The sequence below is a fragment of the Aspergillus fischeri genome, genomic scaffold, assembly GCF_000149645.3.
Source record: "Aspergillus fischeri NRRL 181 1099437636252 genomic scaffold, whole genome shotgun sequence".
In the NCBI taxonomy this organism is placed as follows: Eukaryota; Fungi; Ascomycota; class Eurotiomycetes; order Eurotiales; family Aspergillaceae; genus Aspergillus; species Aspergillus fischeri.
The window spans coordinates 2878466-2895559 of NW_001509768.1; the positions used below are offsets into that span (position 1 = coordinate 2878466).

A 17094-nucleotide genomic window follows, 5' to 3' on the forward strand; every position below is an offset into this window, starting at 1 on the left:
AGTAAGACGCAGTCTTCCCGCTTGCCCCACATCACTTGACCCGATGGAGATAAATTTCGGACTTAAGAATGCAGTTAACAAGACACGCGACGACGCGACTCAGCAATAGATGCTAATAATTGTGCTGGGCTCCATATTGAGTCTCACCTTGGGTATTTCTTAGCGCACAGCCGTGTCCCGTTTTCGCAAATACTCTGCAGCAGGAAGACGTGACGTATCGCTAGACGAGCATGATTGAAATTTCATGACCAAAAACTTATCTGCTCCTTGATGATGGCATCTGCGAAGCGTTTACAGGCGTCCCAGGACCCTGAAAGCTTCAATGATGAAGGCGGCGGCACGTCTCTAATGTCCACTTCGGTACGACTATCAATACATGTTATGCATTCAGCAAGTTGACGTGATTATACAGCGCAAACGTATTCGTAGGTCTGAAACATCACGGTCCGAAGAAGACAACGAATCAAGCGATGCTGGGACAAGGAGTTCTTGTTCCATCACTGAGGCTCTGGATGATGACGAGGATGAATTGGAGCTGCGTGCTACACAAGCAATCCAAGAGAAATACTCTTTCGCCAATGAAGAACAGAATATCCCTGCTGAGTACGGCATCCTCGAGCGCGTCGAGTGTTACAATTTCATGTGTCACGATCATTTCCGAGTCGAATTGGGCCCGTTGATAAATTTTATCGTGGGCAAGAACGGTAGTGGAAAGAGCGCTGTTCTCACTGCCATAACTCTCTGCTTGGGTGGTAAAGCTTCTGCGACCAACCGTGGTCAGAGTTTGAAAAGCTTCATCAAAGAAGGGAAAGAGTAAGTCGCATCTTGCAATATAAACGCAGGTTTCTAACCATGTTTCCCGCTAAAGAAGTGCAACTATCATCGTGCGACTGAAGAACCAGGGTGATGGAGCCTTTATGCCTGATGACTACGGAAAGTCAATCATAATAGAGCGTCACTTCTCCAAAAATGGCACGAGTGGATTCAAGATCAAAGCTGAGAATGGGCGTATAATTTCCACTAAGAAGGCGGAGCTCGACTCAATCATTGACTATTTCACTCTCCAATTTGATAACCCCATGAACGTCCTCTCACAGGACATGGCTCGCCAATTTCTCAGCACGTCTAGTCCTGCCGATAAGTATAGGTTTTTTGTGAAGGGCGTTCAGCTGGAACAACTGGACCAAGACTACAGGCTTATCGAAGAATCTGCCGATCAAATTGAAGAGAAGTTGAGAAACAGAGAGCAAGACATCAGGATCTTAAGAGATCTAAAAGATACAGCGGATCGCAGATTGGAGAAATCAGATCAGCAGGAATCACTCAGAAGTCGCATTAGGAACATTCGAAACCAAGTGGCCTGGGCTCAGGTTGAGGAACAGGAAAAGGCAAGTCACACAGCCTGTAGGGCCAGTATTCCTATGTCTAACAAACAACTAGTTGAGAGACTCCTTGGAGGGCGAGCTCGCGCGGACAGATGGAGAGATAGCAACGGCTGAGGCTCAATTGAGCGTATTCGACGTCAATATACAGGACACAGAGCGTGAATGTGCGGCTGCAGCGGAGTTCCTCAACCAAGCTACTTCCAGGCTCGATCAAGCCAAGAGCGAAAGAAACGAAATAAAAACCAAACTGGAAGAACAATTAAGCGAACGCCATGACCTGCAGGTATCCTCGCTATCTTACGCCTGACATTTCTCACCTTCTGATCGTCTTGCGCAGGCCGAACAACGTCAAATCAAGGAATACCTCAGAACCACAGAGACAAGGATTCGTGAAACTCAGAATCAGATTGCTGACGAAAATCGGCGCCTGGCGGATCTTAGTGGCGGGAGTTATTCTCGAAAAGAGGAACAAGTCCAACAAGCAAAGACCGAGGCCGCTGAGATTCGGAGACAGTGCGAAGAGCACCAGCAGAGTGCTCGCCAGCTATACCAAGAAGCCGAAGAAGCCGAGATTGCGGTCAAATTAGCTGCCGCTCCTATAGACAAAATGAAGGCTGAGGTCGACCAGGCAGAGTCCAACTTACGCAATCTCAACAGGGAAGGAATCAGACGTACAGGCTTTCATGAAAGGATGCCAGCACTCCTTAAAGAGGTAGCAATTGAACGGTCCTTCTCCAGGAAACCTGTGGGCCCCATTGGAAGTTACGTGAGCTTGTTGAAACCAGAGTGGTCATCTATATTGGAGAACGCCTTTGGCACCACATTGAACAGCTTCATAGTGACCTCTAAGCGAGATATGAACATTCTTTCACACATAATGCAGAGGGTTGGCTGGTAAGCGATTCCGGAGCTCCGTGCCAGTTGGGTTTAACTAAACTATTATATTCAGCGTGTGTCCTATATTCATAGGAAGTGATGGCCATATTGATACGTCAGAACATGAGCCGGAACCTCACTATGATACAGCCCTGCGGGTTCTTCAAGTGAGTTGGCGAGTTTCACCGTTAATCTCTTTTGCTTCTGAATTCCAGTTCTGAAATTAATGCGACTGTTGCCTAACTCTGAGGTTTAGATCGACAACGACCTGGTTCGGCGACAGTTGATTATAAATCACGGCATAGAGCAGATGCTCCTGATTGAAAGGCTGGAAGATGCCTCGTCTGTGCTCTTTGATGGGCAGCGCCCGAAAAATGTGAAGCGATGCTACTGTATTGATCGGACAGATCGGCGCCGAGGAATTCATCTTTCCTACAGTCGAACAGGAGATCCCAGCCAGGCACCAGTCCAAGCCTACAATGGGAGTCCACGGATGAAATCCGATTTAGAATCACAGATCAGGTGATTATTTGAATAACGAGATAGGGACTTGCCACGAGCGCTAATATTCAATGTCCACAGAATTCAGCGTGATGTAGTAGCAGGTCTTAGACGCGAACTAAGCAATCAGGAACAGCAATTGCGCTCCGCTCGATCTCGCCTAGAGAGCTGTAAGCAAGCTATTGAGAGACATAAGCGAAGATCAAAAGAATTACAAATTCTGTTGCAGAGGCAAGAAGATCAAGTGGAAGAGCTCGCTGACGCGCTTGAAAGAGAGACTGTCGAGGATGGACATCTGGATGTGCTACGAACAACTCTTCAAGAGGCCGAGGCAGAGAAACACCTAAACGAAGGGTCTTTGAAGGACAGCGTGGATGCTATGGATGCCATAATGAGGAAACTGAAAGCGACCAAGCAAGAGCTTTCTGCAAAAGATGCCGAAATCTCGACCTTGCAGGAAGAGCTCCGGGTTGCTCAGGGAGAGGAGCACTTGGTGCAAGACAAGCGCCGGAAGATCATTGGTCTTAAAAATACAGCAATTGAGCGAGTCAATGACATCAAGCTCAACAGAACAAGGATTCAACAAGAAAAAGATCGTGTTGCCGCACGTGTCGTCGAATATGAGGAGAAAGCCAGTCTAGTTTCACCGCGTGTTGCGATTGATGAAGGGGAAACTGCGAACACTCTGTCCAAGAAGCTTGAGAGACTCCACGGTGATCTTCAACGCTCGAATCAACAGTCAGTATAAGACCAGGGTTTTCTTGACTGTCCCATTGACGGAGTACTAGACTCGGGGGATCGCGTGATGAAATTGCTGCTGAAGTGGAAAGGGCTACTGCGGCCTATCAACGAGCGATGAAGCAAATTGAGGAATTTAGACTGCTATCTGATGTAGGATGAGTACATACAAGGCGAACAATGACCCTTTGCTAACCGTTTGTCCAGGTTCTCAAAGCAACTCTGAGGCATCGTAAAGCTCGTTGGCTCATCTTCAGGTCGCACATCTCGTCTCGTGCCAAAGCTCAATTTACATACCTCTTGAGCGAAAGAAGTTTTCGCGGTCGACTATTGACTGATCATAATGGCAAGCTCCTCGATTTACAGGCAGGTGATGTTGAGTACCGTCGAGCATGGTCACTGGATCTGACGAGTTGCCTAGGTCGAGCCTGACATAACAAAGGATAGTGCGGGCCGTGGTGCGAAGACTCTGTCCGGTGGCGAGAAATCATTCTCGCAAGTTTGTCTCTTGTTGGCGCTCTGGGAGGCCATGGGATCCCCAGTCCGTTGCCTGGATGAATTGTAAGTCAGCGCCGTGCTGTTATATTTCTCATTGACTGATTGATATTTTGACAGTGACGTATATATGGATCATATCAACAGGAAAATGGCGATTGATATGCTCGTGAGTTCTCTTTGCAAAGCAACCTGTACTGAACTTGCTTTAACGGTTCATGGCAGATGCTCGCTGCCCGGCGGTCCATTGGGCGACAATTCATACTTATAACACCGGGTTCTAGAGCCGAAATCACCCTGGCACCGGATGTTCGAGTGAAAGAGTACGCCAGCATACGGAAAAATAGTGTTGTGTTGTGACTAATGATATGTGTAGGTTGGCAGAGCCAGAACGTGGCCAGACGAGGCTTCTATTTTGAACAGGATCAGATGCCTGAGTTACAGATTTCTCTCTCGTTTGTTTGGAGGAATAAGTGGTCTGTCTCGATTCCTGGTTTCATCGTCTTTCCGAGCGCCAACTTAGATATACCCTGCTAAATAGAAATCGATTCGAGATAAAGGGCAATGCCCAGCAAGGTGAACTCGAAGAAATCTCAGTAGCATTAAATTACGTTGGTCGAACATCCCTGGTTATTGTAGCTCAATGTGCAAAATGCATAAGAGACGGCCCCTTTGTGCCCTTTGTGCTCTTCGAAAGCGAACAGTCAATTCCAGATCGTGATAGTGACTTGAGCAGTGAGTAGGCAGGTACTGGGCTAGTTACCTTGACTGCTCAGTAAGGTCAGGTAGTGGACCCTTCGAAGGCGGCAAGGGCCCTACTCATCACCTACTGGTCAGTGGTCATCGCACCATCTCCATTATTATTCACTTACCTGTACGTCTCTACTCACTCAAGAAGTTTTCCTCCACATACAACACCTTGCATTACTGCAGTGACTTCTTCTTATATTCATCTAAAATCTACTGACTCAAGTCCTATTGTCTGTGGGCTTCTAATCTCGATCTCCCACTATCCAATCGACCTCCGTACACCTGTCTTCAACTTTCCGTACCCTCGATAATCCTCATCCATCCTGGAAGACCTTGAGCTTCCAAGCCTCGTTCCTATCATCGGTTCGCTTACGAGTGGTCTCTCTGGAGGAGATTTGAACAAAATTAGGCTTATAACCTCGCTAACTGGAACCGTACTCGCCTTGTATTGATTGAACAGGAACGCAGACTTTTTTGCTCTGATACAAGTCTTACCTCTGAATATCTGGGAGCTGCTCAGGATTCGAAACCACAATTTCGAGGACTTCCTATCCCGGTTCTCCAATCAATCATTCTTCCAATCTCCGTTGCGACAACACTGTCTTATTCCTGGAATAACTTGGCCTACCATTTTTTTTCTAGACTTGGGGAAATTTGACATTTTTTTTTTCCTACTTCTGGCTCATCATGGCAGACGCTCTTGCAAATCAGCTCAACAACACAAGCTTAGGGTATGTTCACGTTACCAAGTGGCAGCTGTTTTCAGTTCGAGATAACTCAACTCATACACCCTCTACAGGGAAGCAAACTCGGAAATGAGGTGGAGAGAACAATTGAATATGCCTGCGAAAGACGCAAGACCGCAGACTGAGGTTTGTGGCTTAATAATGGTGTCACTCTTGCATGTGCATCGTGTCTGACCGAGTTGTAGGATGTGACCGCCACTAAAGGCCTCGAATTCGAAGACTTTTATATCAAAAGAGAGCTTATGATGGGCATATTTGAGGCTGGGTTTGAGAAACCTTCTCCAATCCAAGAAGAGACAATACCAGTCGCTCTTACAGGCCGCGATATTCTGGCTCGCGCAAAGAACGGCACCGGCAAGACAGCAGCTTTCGTTATCCCTACTCTGGAACGCATCAATCCTAAGAGCACAAAGACTCAAGCACTCATCCTTGTACCAACAAGAGAGCTTGCGCTCCAAACATCCCAAGTTTGCAAGACTCTTGGAAAGCATCTGGGGATCAACGTCATGGTCACTACCGGAGGGACGGGTTTGATGGATGATATCATAAGACTGAACGACGCTGTGCACATTCTCGTGGGGACTCCGGGAAGAGTATTGGACTTGGCCAGCAAGGGCGTTGCGGATCTTTCGGAGTGTCCTACATTCGTCATGGATGAAGCTGACAAGTTACTGTCCCCTGAATTTACACCCGTCATTGAGCAGCTGCTGTCATTTCATCCAAAGGATAGACAGGTGATGCTCTTCAGCGCCACCTTTCCGTTAATTGTCAAATCATTCAAGGTAAGGCGAGACTATTTTTGTTCGTTTCGAGCTGTCCACTGATAAGCTTCATAAAGGATAAACATATGCGCAATCCTTATGAGATTAATCTTATGGATGAACTTACTCTACGAGGAATCACCCAATACTACGCTTTTGTGGAGGAAAAACAGAAGGTCCACTGCCTGAACACCCTATTCTCAAAGCTTCAAATAAACCAGTCGATCATTTTCTGCAACTCCACCAACCGAGTTGAACTTCTTGCGAAGAAGATTACAGAGTTGGGCTACTCTTGCTTCTACTCGCACGCTCGAATGCTCCAGCAACACAGAAATCGGGTTTTCCACGACTTCCGCAATGGTGTGTGTCGCAACCTCGTCTGCTCCGATTTGCTCACTCGAGGTATCGATATTCAAGCAGTGAATGTTGTCATAAATTTCGACTTTCCGAAGAATGCGGAAACATACCTTCACCGGATCGGCCGATCTGGTCGTTTCGGACACTTGGGTCTTGCCATCAATCTCATAAATTGGGATGACCGCTTCAATTTGTACAAGATCGAGCAGGAACTGGGAACGGAAATACAGCCCATTCCCCAGAATATTGACAAGAAGCTATATGTCTATGATTCTCCAGAGACAATTCCTCGTCCTATCTCCAATCCATCACAGCCACGTCAAATAACCAATACTCCGGCAAATACTAGCACTGCAGACCGCCGCCATCATAATCATCCAAATAATGGGCAATACCAGTTCAATCGAGGCCGTGGTTCATACCGTGGACGGGGGCAGGGTCAGCGCCGGAGCGCACAGACCGAAACCAACAAGTTCGGTCACCCTCAGGGCCAACACAGTGGCAAGACTTCGACAGCGCCGGTGTCATGATTTCGCTGTTGTTATCTCTCACTTGCTTGGAATAATGACCTGAATGTCTACGATCGGTTCGCTCCCTTTTGCTTGCACTCGACCAATGAGAGACCCTCCCGCAGTTTGGGGCCTCCTGTCCTTTTTCCGATTCATTTGCTTGGCTCTGGCGATCTATTTATTCCCTTTGATTTACTGCGCGCACATCTTGCCGTTCTCTCCTCTTTTGCCTTGAGAAGCGGGTTTTTCGAATTGTCTGTACGGTTTGCACTACTTCATTGTAGTGTATGTGGCTTTTTTTTTACGCTACCTTCACTGCATCATTTGATCTCGTTATTTGCTTGATCCGGTGCCAGTTATGCCGGATTTCTCGGGTGCTTTTCTTTTAACTTGTACATACCTTCCATTGTTTCAAAGCAACGGGTTGGCGTTTCAGGGTGTTCTTCGATCGGTGTCACTCTTCGGCGTTCACAGGTGTCTTTCTGCAAGGCACTGGTGCATTATCGGCTTATCTTTGGCTTCGACTTGTCAAGTGAACCAGAATTACGGCGCATACCTCAGCTTCTGACAGCTTCTGACGGGCCAGTCGTGTTTCAGTCCTTTCATGTCCGTCTTGGCTTCGAGGCTGCACTTTTGTGATCTCAGACTCGTACCTTGCTACGTACATCTGATGGGGTTCAGGAGTTTCTGTCTGATTACTTTTCGGATTCCAACTTCTCATTCTTCAATCTCGCTAAGTTACCTGCGTCCTGGGCTTATCCGGCAAGCATGAAAGCTAGGACATATGGGCAATGATGGCTCCTGAGTCTGCTCACCCTGTCTCGGCATACCAAAACTCCCATCAATCTTGCGTCAAGGTGGAGTTGCGCCATTAATTTGTCTTCCGTCCTCGCCGCATTGTTTGAAGGACAACATTCTTCAAAGCAACGCAGAAATGAGATACTGATAAGGAATACAACAAGGGAGGGTTGGGTCTGCAGGATTCAGATGGTTACAGGGCTTGGTTCATCTCGGATGAGCGGATGTGATGATCAAAGAGTGAAGGAGAAAAACGCACATACAGACGCTCCCGACATGCAAAAATGAAAAAAGGAACAAAAAAAAGGAAGAGGAGGAGAACTTGGTGGAAGGAAAATGGGAAGAAAATTTAGAAAATCGCTGGCAGAGGAGTTCTGGATGGTACCAACCCCTTCTAGGTATATGATAGCCTTAACATTGGTAGCATCTAGTAAAATGTAAATGTTTCCCTCTGTCAGAACTCTCGAACACTTCTCATGTATATTGGATAGGAGACCTACCCATCATATATGTTTCTCATAAATAACTTGTGGAGCATAAGTCACCCATAGATGCTGGAGAGGCCATTTTGCGTTTGGTGCATATGTTGCATCCCGTATCCCTAATACCGGCTGTCCCTAACTACAGCAATAAAAATTATTGCTTACGGGCGTCAACCGGAATTCGCATTTGAAAATGGCTACTGCGGAAAAAGATCCCAAGTCCAAGGTCAGGAATTTCAAAATAATACCCGGCTTCGCGCAGTCACTGACTTCATTATAGCCCAGCAGCCTGCGGTCTATCATAGCGGGCTCTTCCGCGGGAGCGGTTGAGATTGGCAAGTTCACAGTTATTGAAATCGCCTGTTACTTGAAAATACCCCTGCTGACTCCATAGCAGCGATTACTTATCCAGCGGAGTGTCAGACTACCTTATCTTTTATGATATGTCAGGCTAATCAAATTGTGCAGTCGCGAAGACACGATCGCAGCTCAATCGCAGGCTCCCCGATGCCAAAAAGCTCCCATGGCCACCGTTTGGGAAACAATGGTATGCCGGATGCACGACTTTGATCATAGGGAATTCTCTTAAGGCTGGCATCCGTAAGTTCCATCTGGTGGTGCTGCGCTACCATTGTCCAAACTCTTTGATAGAGACTCACGCTAGAATATTCGTAAGGCTTCGTTGCCTTCGACACCTTCAAATCTCTACTTCAGGATGAAAATGGCAATATATCCGGACCAAGAACCGTGATTGCCGGCTTCGGGGCTGGATTCACAGAGTCCCTATTAGCAGTGACTCCATTCGAAAGCATCAAGACACAGTTGTTCGTTGTCACCTCACAAACTGTTACCAGGGTGCGCCGTGCAACTGACAGACGGGAAACAGAATTGACGATAGAAAATCTCCAAATCCTCGTATGCGTGGGTTCTTGCACGGCAGTAAGATCATCTTTCAGGAGAGAGGTCTTCGGGGCTTTTTTCAAGGCTTCGTTCCTACAACAGCGAGACAGGCGGCCAACTCGGCGACGAGATTCTCAAGCTACACAATGTTGAAGCAGTTGGCTCAGGGCTATGTCGCACCCGGCGAGAAGCTAGGAACTGCCAGTACATTCGCTCTTGGTGGGATAGCGGGCCTTATTACAGTGTACGTAAGCCTTCGTAGCCGGAGGACGACATTGTGAGCTGTGTCCATCGCTAGTCGATATGCTAATATTACCTTCCACGCAGCTATGTGACGCAGCCTCTTGACACTGTCAAAACCAGGTGAGCCTTTAAGAACTTGAAATTTGCGCCTATAGATTGGTACTTACCCCTCAGCAGAATGCAATCGCTCGAAGCTAGTAAAAATTACAAAAACAGCTTCGTTTGCGCCGCGCGAATTTTCAAAGACGAAGGCTTGCTTACGTTCTGGTCAGGGGCTGTACCACGTCTAGCAAGATTGATCATGAGTGGAGGAATAGTGTTCACAATGTTCGTTGGATTAAGTCATTCTCGTCCACACTTTCGGGTGCTAATTCATCACAACCAGGTATGAGAAGACAATGGAGGCTCTCGACTCTATCGATCCTGAGAGAAAATACATATGACGCCGGAACACTATATGAAGTAGTAGATGCTTTAGTTGTATATATGTCGAAGCGGAGTCAACGGGTTCAAGGTTGGCGGACTGAAGTGAACTTTGTTTCACCGCACCGATGGCCAATACCTAACAGTTAGTTGAGGATGATCGTGCAGGCTAATATCAATTTCGGCACTAATGTGAAGGACAACTTTACTCCCCGACGGCATTTATCGAATTTTCTGCAGATATGGCTGCTATCTCCTGATCAGCCAGCCAAGTTCTGACACTATCCATTATAGTCTCAAGACTTTCGCCGCCATCAAGAACATTGTCCAGATTGTGCACTGTAATGCCGCTACGGTGGTCAGTGCAACGACTCTGTCCATAATTGTATGTGCGGATCTTGTCACCACGACCCATCCGAGCGACGCCTCCAAGAACACCTCTTCTTAACTCAACAAGTTCCTGCTCACGAGCTTCTTGTCTAGCCTCGGCCAATTTTGCTCGTAGCACTTGCCATGCCTTTTTCCGGTTCGCATGCTGAGACCGGGAATCCTGCATTGAAACGACAATTCCAGTGGGTATATGAGTCAACCGGATGGCTGACTCGGTTTTGTTTACATGCTGACCTCCGGCTCCGCTCGCGCGCATCTTCTCGGTGCGAACTTCCTGGGGATCAACATAGTAGTCACTGTCTGGGTCGTCGAAATTCAAAGCACTGTCCATACTGGCCCCTGCCTCTGGGAAGCTGGGAAGAACCATCACGCTGACCGCACTTGTATGGGTACGTCCCTTAGTCTCCGTGGCCGGCACTCTCTGCACCCTATGGACCCCAGACTCAGTCCTCAAAAGATCATACGCTCCGTCTGCGTCGATCTCTACGACTGCTTCGCTCAGGCGATCATCCGAAGGCCCGTCTTGCACATCGAGCTTGATCACATTGGACCGTAGGCCACGTCGAGTACAAAATGCAGTGTACATCCTCAAAAGCTCGAAAGCAAAAAGGCCAGCTTCGTCTCCACCTGCGCCGGGGCGAATTTCGAGTAGGCAGGGAAGACCTGCAAAGGGGTGGCGGGGAACAAGGGAGTTTTTCAGGGTCTTTGATATGGCTGGCAAAGTACGGTCGCTACTTTTTAAGTCTTCAAGAGCAAGAGATCTTAGCTCGTCGTCGGTCTCTGGATCTTCAATTAAGGATCTGAGTTCCGATAGGGACTGAGATTAGAATAATCATGTTAGTCAAAATTCGCACGAGAAGAAGCAAATCTTTCATTTTTGACTTGCCTCGTGCGCGCGATCCCATTCCTGCAACGCTTGCGCGATCGATGCAAGTTCGCCCACTCGCTTCGCAGTCTTCGCGTCAAATGAGTCCGTCAATTGGGCGGAAAGCCTGGTATGTTCAGCCGCCAAGGAGCGGGCCCGGGTTAGTAACGCCGGTGAGAGATGAGAACCTGATGGAAGATTAGCCCATATGTATGCAGAAGACCCTTCGCTTTACGTAGCAGTCAAAGTATCCCTACTCGTGTTCAAGTTCCGCTGTTGTGAGATGGCCCTATGGCTCAATGTGGTCCAAGCAGATCGTGCAAGACATCGAGAGCATATCCATGAGAAGCCAATCATTGTGAGTTGAATCTGAGAGAAAGAGCGGTATGAAAGAAAGAGCCCAATCTCAATGCTTTGCGCGCGTTATGAAGCGCGGGCTAGGTGATGGAACTATGGCCGAAAAAACTGGCTCGATTAGAACACCTGCTTTTGCAGACCAGGTAGTAAGTGCCTCTTCAATCACACTGCTTCTGAGTTGCAACCCTTATACACTGACTAAGTAGGGAGCTCCCGCCTTCAAATTTGCGGATTTCTGGATGTGTATTTAGAACTTGATATACTTATTCATCCACCGGGTTTCATCACGTGAATATATTACAATTTCAATACAGTATTCTGTAACGGGTCTGTAAAGGCCAGACTGGAGGTTAAGCATATTCTAGATGATAGAATATCTACGAAACTTGGTCGAATTGTATATAAAGAATGCCTCACTATGTAACTCGCCTAGCGACCTCTTTCAAGGTCCTGTTGCTGTGCTGCTGTCCTTCAGATTTTCCATAGTTCAAGCCATCTACCTGGCTTATTCACAGCTCGCACTTTGAAGCAGGTTAAGTGCTGCTGAGTGAATTCTATTATGCGCTGTTTGTCTAAGACTCGTGTGATGCCATAGGTCTCAACGATATCTTATGGGTTGAACTGCCAACATGCTCATTACTTTGGAGTCTTTCACAGTTTTCCTGGCCTGTTTTTCAGTTGCTTGTGGCCTCCAGTCTGCGGAGATACCCCCTGATACTCCTCTGTCGTCTCTGGTCGCTTCGGCAAAAGCCCATCTTGCTAGTGGTTCTGCACGCGATGCTCTGCTCTACTTCGATGCGGCCGTCTCGCGAGATCCAAGCAATTATCTCACAATCTTCCAGCGAGGTGCTGCTTATCTGTCTCTTGGACGAACTGCGCAGGCACTAGACGATTTTGACCGTGTCCTCCAGCTCAAACCGGACTTTGAAAGCGCACTCCTCCAACGAGCTCGCCTCAGGGCCAAAACTGCTGACTGGGACGGTGCGCTGCATGACTTTGAAAGAGCTGGCAAGAAGCTTTCGGAGGAGTATAGAGAAACCCAAGAGGCACGCGATGCCGCCTTCCAGGCCTTCGACGCGGAGAAACAGGGTGCGTGGGACGATTGTGTAGGTCGAGCAAATACAGCGATCCTTAAGGCAAGCACATCGCTTGGTTTACGGCAAACTCGGGCACATTGTCGCTTCGAGAAGGGTGAAGTGGAAGAAGGTATCAGCGACCTTGTTCATGTCCTGCAATTGTCTCCGGGCTTGATCGAGCCTCATTTGCAAATATCGTCAATGTCATTCTATGCCCTAGGCGACACTGAACGGGGTATCTCGCAAATTCGCAAATGTTTGCATTCGGATCCAGATTCGAAAGCATGTGCTCAGCTTTACAAGAAAGAGAGGCAGCTAATGAAGAGGCTGGAGAAACTACAAAAAGCGATGGATTCACGAAAATTCAACAACGCTATCAACCTACTTGTAGGTGTAGGGGATGAGAAGGGTTTGCTTGATGAGGTCAAGGGCGACTTCGAAAGTGCGAGAGAGTCTGGCCACATCCATCCTGCAGCCCCGAGCAGTTTGCACTCATCCTTAGTTGAACGGACGTGCGAAGCCTACCGTGAGGTCAGTGGTTCCAGAAGATCATGCTTTCTATTTGCCGTAGCTGACTGGAGATGCTTGTTTACAGGTTGGTATGCTCAAACGGGCTGCTCCTTACTGCACCGAAATTCTCCGGCTGAAACCACATTCATTGGCTGCCCTTCTATTCAATGGTCAGATGGCGCTCGACGAGGAGCGTTTCGAGGACGCTATTCGCACCCTCAACGAAGCCAGAGAACATCACCCGGGATCTCAGGAAGTCCAGACGCTTATGCAGAAAGCACATGTGTTATTGAAACGCTCCAAGCATAAGGACTATTACAAAGTTCTGGGCGTCAGTCGTGACTCAGATGAGCGCACAATCAAAAGAGCTTATCGGCAGTTGACAAAGCAGCATCACCCTGACAAAGCCGTCTCGCAGGGCGTCTCAAAGGAGGAAGCTGAGAAAAAGATGGCCGCTATAAACGAGGCATATGAAGTTTTGTCGGACCCCGAACTTAGAGCACGGTATGACAATGGCGACGACCCCAACGACCCCGAGTCGCAGAGGGGAAATCCCTTCCAGGGAAACCCCTTTGGTGCCGCCGGCAGCCAGCAATTCTTCTTCCAGCAAGGCGCGCCACACTTCAAATTCTCGGGTCAAGGATTCAACTTTCCCCGAGGCTTTCCTTTCCGTTAGCATATTTCGTATACCACTGACCCTGCAGCTCATGGTGCAGTCTACCTTATTACACATCTCTGCACTTTCGCGTTGCCCGAAAAGGACGCTACCATTGTCCCGCCAATTAGGATATCAATCCCTCCTCCCTTTTAATTCGGAATTGCAAAGTGTACGTACTCAGTCAGATATGAAGTGTGATACGGCATTGAATTCTCCTTGTGAATCTGAATTCTGTCCGCTCCACCTCTTATCCCTCCCGTTTATTATCTTTCTTTTTCTCCTTTTCATAACGGGAGTTTTAGATTATCACTAGCTAAGTGAATTAACACAGCAGGGGTGAGGGGGGTTGTTAGGCTGATCGCTTCGGCGCATCCGTCAATGGCACATAGCTAACCTGGAAAATTTTCTCCTTGTGAACAGAGCCATCCTCTTTCTTGTCAACAACCCATATGTACTGTCCACCACCGAGTCCAAGGCTACTTAGGGTGCCATCGTCATTTTCCACATCAACGGGTATGAACAAGCGTCCTGGGGCACGTAACTGCTCAATGAGAACCGGGTGTAACTTGTCTGCCGCTGCGCCCACATGGATTGCATCGTAAGGGGCCCCTTCCCTCCAGCCAAGCCGACCATCGGCGGTGATGAATTTCACTTTTCCGGAATTTAGGAGAGTGCGACCTTGCTCTGACTTGCTCATGTTCGCCCGGGCCAGGTCAACAAGTTCCGGGATATGGTCCACTCCGATAACCTGACCACTGGCATCATTGGTAGACCTATCTGTAACAAGATTGGCGAGAACATGCGTCAAATAACCGGATCCTGAGCCGATATCCAATACCCGGGATCCGGGCTTGAGGAACTCAACTAAGTATTCGCAAGCATGGCCATGCATATGTGGCGCCGAGATCGTCGCTCCATGTCCGATAGGTTGCGGCGAGTCGGAGTATGGCCTCGAGGGCGCGTAATGGGCGCGATCAACCTTGGAATTTCAGTGTCAGAATATCAGGCAGTGAACGGTTTTATTCTTGGGCTACTGAAGTGGAGGATGCTGGGTGGTGGCAGCGGTAGAAGCAAAGTGATGCTCACGCCCATCATAGCTTTTTTCACCCGATCATTTTTAATCAGTCCTTCCTTGGAGAGGTTCTCGATCAACTCAGCATTTGTGGTGCCGGAACAGTACCAAGCCATTGATGACTGCTTCCTTGTAAATTTTCTCAGCAGTGTGGTTGTCTTTATGTGCCTTTTCAGCATTCAGAGGTCGCCTGTTAGATTTGAGAGAATATCCCACTCAGACAACCACGTATGATGTTAAAGTGATGGGTAGAATGCGCGACTCCAGAGAGGTCACCTGCCGCGGGAGATTCCCATTATTATGTCAATATTACGGAGTGCCTCATGTGCGGAGGCCATTGGAGCACCATTGCATGGGTGGAAAGGCTCTTGCCGGTGTGCATCAACCTCACTAATGCGTCATTAATGATGATAAGTAGATACATGCTTTTTATTGCCCATTGCCTCTATGGGCTTACTGGCTTTTCTGGCCTATCGGTACATCAAGAGCAGGTATGTATGAAGGATCTTGATCTACATGATTGACAGGCTGATTGTTGTTGTTTCTGGACTTTACTTTCCGTATACCTGCAGACTATTTGCTTTCCCAATTTAAGTGATACATGCTTCTATGTACTCTTTGTAGAAGGATGTAGCTTCACTTGTTAGCCTACATTGTATCTATTCATATGCTATGTACAGTGTACATAGCGTAACTAATATCTGGGTGTGTGACCCACGCCATGTCTAGATATAGAGAGGTACATATATATATATATATTTATAAAACAACACGGACGGCAATACTGTACTGGGTAAGCAGCAGTTATAGATCAATCATTTATACCATTTAAATTACAAGCAAAGTCCATCTGACAACACAGACGCGACACAGATTTCTAATTACCATCACAGAATAACCATACCTCTTCTGTCTGCAACGCGAATACTCCCATACCCCCCATGGGCTTAATTAGTTAAGCCTCGAGTCATGATCACATGGATGGTGTTATATAACTCTGTTCCCAAATCCACCAGAGTAAACGTCACACTCCCAAACAATCAAGCGCTCAAAGTGGAATCAGCTCACCAAATCAGATAGGACCAGATGAAAGACCACAAGGTAGTTCCAGACACTCAGGTCGAGGTTGATACAATTATACTTGACTATCTGCTGTGCACTGTCATCAACACGTTCCTCTGCACACAAGAAAGAGAGAAGCGATGGCACTGCAAGGATCAGAATACCAACTGGTTGATCCAAACTATCAATAGTATGTTGGAATACAAGCACCGTCGTAAGCACCAAAGGCTGTGCTGACCATGGACCCCATCTCGTCGTCTATCGCTCTCACAGCCCTGGCCCCGACGCTGATACATGCCGAGACAATGTCCCAGGACATGCGCATCAAGCTTCAGCTTCTCGAATTCATCACTACATGCAACCAGAATCAATATCATAGCACAGCAGCAAACAATCAAACACCACCACATGGACTTGGAGAGCAGAAGGAAGGATCTGCGCTCTCGACTGATCGTCAAATATGCCCACCACACTCGAAACCCCTGGCCCAGAGACCACACATTGATGCGAACAACGACCGTACCCAACCCACACTGGACATCGGTCCTGCCATCGCTTATGCATTCATCTCCCTGTGCATCGTCGCAAATGACCATTTGTCCGACACCAACTGGGCCGATATTGCAGCCCAGCTTATGCTAAAAGCTGCGTCCGAGAAACATGGTTCTCATGGGAGTACAACGCCCGACATATTTTACGAATTGATAGCCCAAGCACCAGAGACGGTTAAAAAAAGGCCCGAATGGCAACGAGTGGCCGATAAGTACGAAACTTACCTACAGCCACCGCTCGGGGTTCTCCCGTCCAGGGACTTTGTAACCGCACTGAAACGCCTGCCTACGCATCAACTTGGAACCATGATTACCGAGTTCCTGTTTGATCTCATGAGGCGCCTGAACCCCCCGGTTCTGTTACAGCTTGAGAGAGGGAAGCTCTATGGACTGAGCCGAGCGGAAACACAGGGGCTGAAAACCAAGGTTGGATTGCGATGATATTACGTCTGGCATAAAGACTACAACCAACATAGCGCGGTTCTCACTTTGAGCGCATGAACTACAATTCATAACTTATGCCAATAGCCGAACAAAGGTCTCGGGGCAATTCGAACGAAGTGTATTGTGAATGCCAAGTATTTTACAA

The 17094-nt window shown here is 47.8% G+C and overlaps 7 protein-coding genes across 7 annotated transcripts; 5 read left to right on the forward strand and 2 right to left on the reverse strand.

Moving 5' to 3' along the window:
• Positions 1-273: 273 nt before the first annotated feature.
• Positions 274-4355, forward strand: NFIA_071750 (DNA repair protein SMC6; the record flags this gene model as incomplete). Its single annotated transcript, XM_001263900.1, has 13 exons — positions 274-360; positions 413-813; positions 869-1413; positions 1448-1668; positions 1723-2279; positions 2335-2428; positions 2518-2783; positions 2844-3500; positions 3551-3653; positions 3708-3866; positions 3922-4061; positions 4116-4164; positions 4221-4355. 13 exons carry the CDS (start codon positions 274-276, stop codon positions 4353-4355), a joined length of 3414 nt encoding a protein of 1137 aa, XP_001263901.1.
• A 1077-nt stretch (positions 4356-5432) lies between these two features.
• dhh1 (DExD/H-box ATP-dependent RNA helicase DHH1) lies at positions 5433-7139 on the forward strand (the record flags this gene model as incomplete). Its single annotated transcript, XM_001263901.1, has 4 exons — positions 5433-5476; positions 5545-5617; positions 5677-6273; positions 6330-7139. The coding sequence occupies 4 exons, from the start codon at positions 5433-5435 to the stop codon at positions 7137-7139; spliced, it is 1524 nt and encodes a 507-aa protein (XP_001263902.1).
• Positions 7140-8591: 1452 nt separating this feature from the next.
• On the forward strand, positions 8592-9984 carry NFIA_071770 (putative mitochondrial tricarboxylate transporter (Ctp); the record flags this gene model as incomplete). The annotated part of the gene is made up of 9 exons (XM_001263902.1): positions 8592-8624; positions 8679-8733; positions 8796-8816; positions 8867-8998; positions 9075-9222; positions 9285-9542; positions 9626-9661; positions 9719-9868; positions 9927-9984. 9 exons carry the CDS (start codon positions 8592-8594, stop codon positions 9982-9984), a joined length of 891 nt encoding a protein of 296 aa, XP_001263903.1.
• A 185-nt stretch (positions 9985-10169) lies between these two features.
• On the reverse strand, positions 10170-10940 carry NFIA_071780 (putative mitochondrial translation release factor (RF-1); the record flags this gene model as incomplete). Its single annotated transcript, XM_001263903.1, has 1 exon — positions 10170-10940. The coding sequence occupies one exon, from the start codon at positions 10938-10940 to the stop codon at positions 10170-10172; it is 771 nt and encodes a 256-aa protein (XP_001263904.1).
• Positions 10941-12205: 1265 nt separating this feature from the next.
• NFIA_071790 (DnaJ and TPR domain protein) lies at positions 12206-13838 on the forward strand (the record flags this gene model as incomplete). Its single annotated transcript, XM_001263904.1, has 2 exons — positions 12206-13183; positions 13248-13838. The coding sequence occupies 2 exons, from the start codon at positions 12206-12208 to the stop codon at positions 13836-13838; spliced, it is 1569 nt and encodes a 522-aa protein (XP_001263905.1).
• Positions 13839-14169: 331 nt separating this feature from the next.
• Positions 14170-15008, reverse strand: NFIA_071800 (protein-L-isoaspartate O-methyltransferase; the record flags this gene model as incomplete). Its single annotated transcript, XM_001263905.1, has 2 exons — positions 14170-14799; positions 14907-15008. 2 exons carry the CDS (start codon positions 15006-15008, stop codon positions 14170-14172), a joined length of 732 nt encoding a protein of 243 aa, XP_001263906.1.
• A 1185-nt stretch (positions 15009-16193) lies between these two features.
• Positions 16194-16946, forward strand: NFIA_071810 (uncharacterized protein; the record flags this gene model as incomplete). The annotated part of the gene is made up of 1 exon (XM_001263906.1): positions 16194-16946. The coding sequence occupies one exon, from the start codon at positions 16194-16196 to the stop codon at positions 16944-16946; it is 753 nt and encodes a 250-aa protein (XP_001263907.1).
• Between the last annotated feature and the right edge of the window lie 148 nt (positions 16947-17094).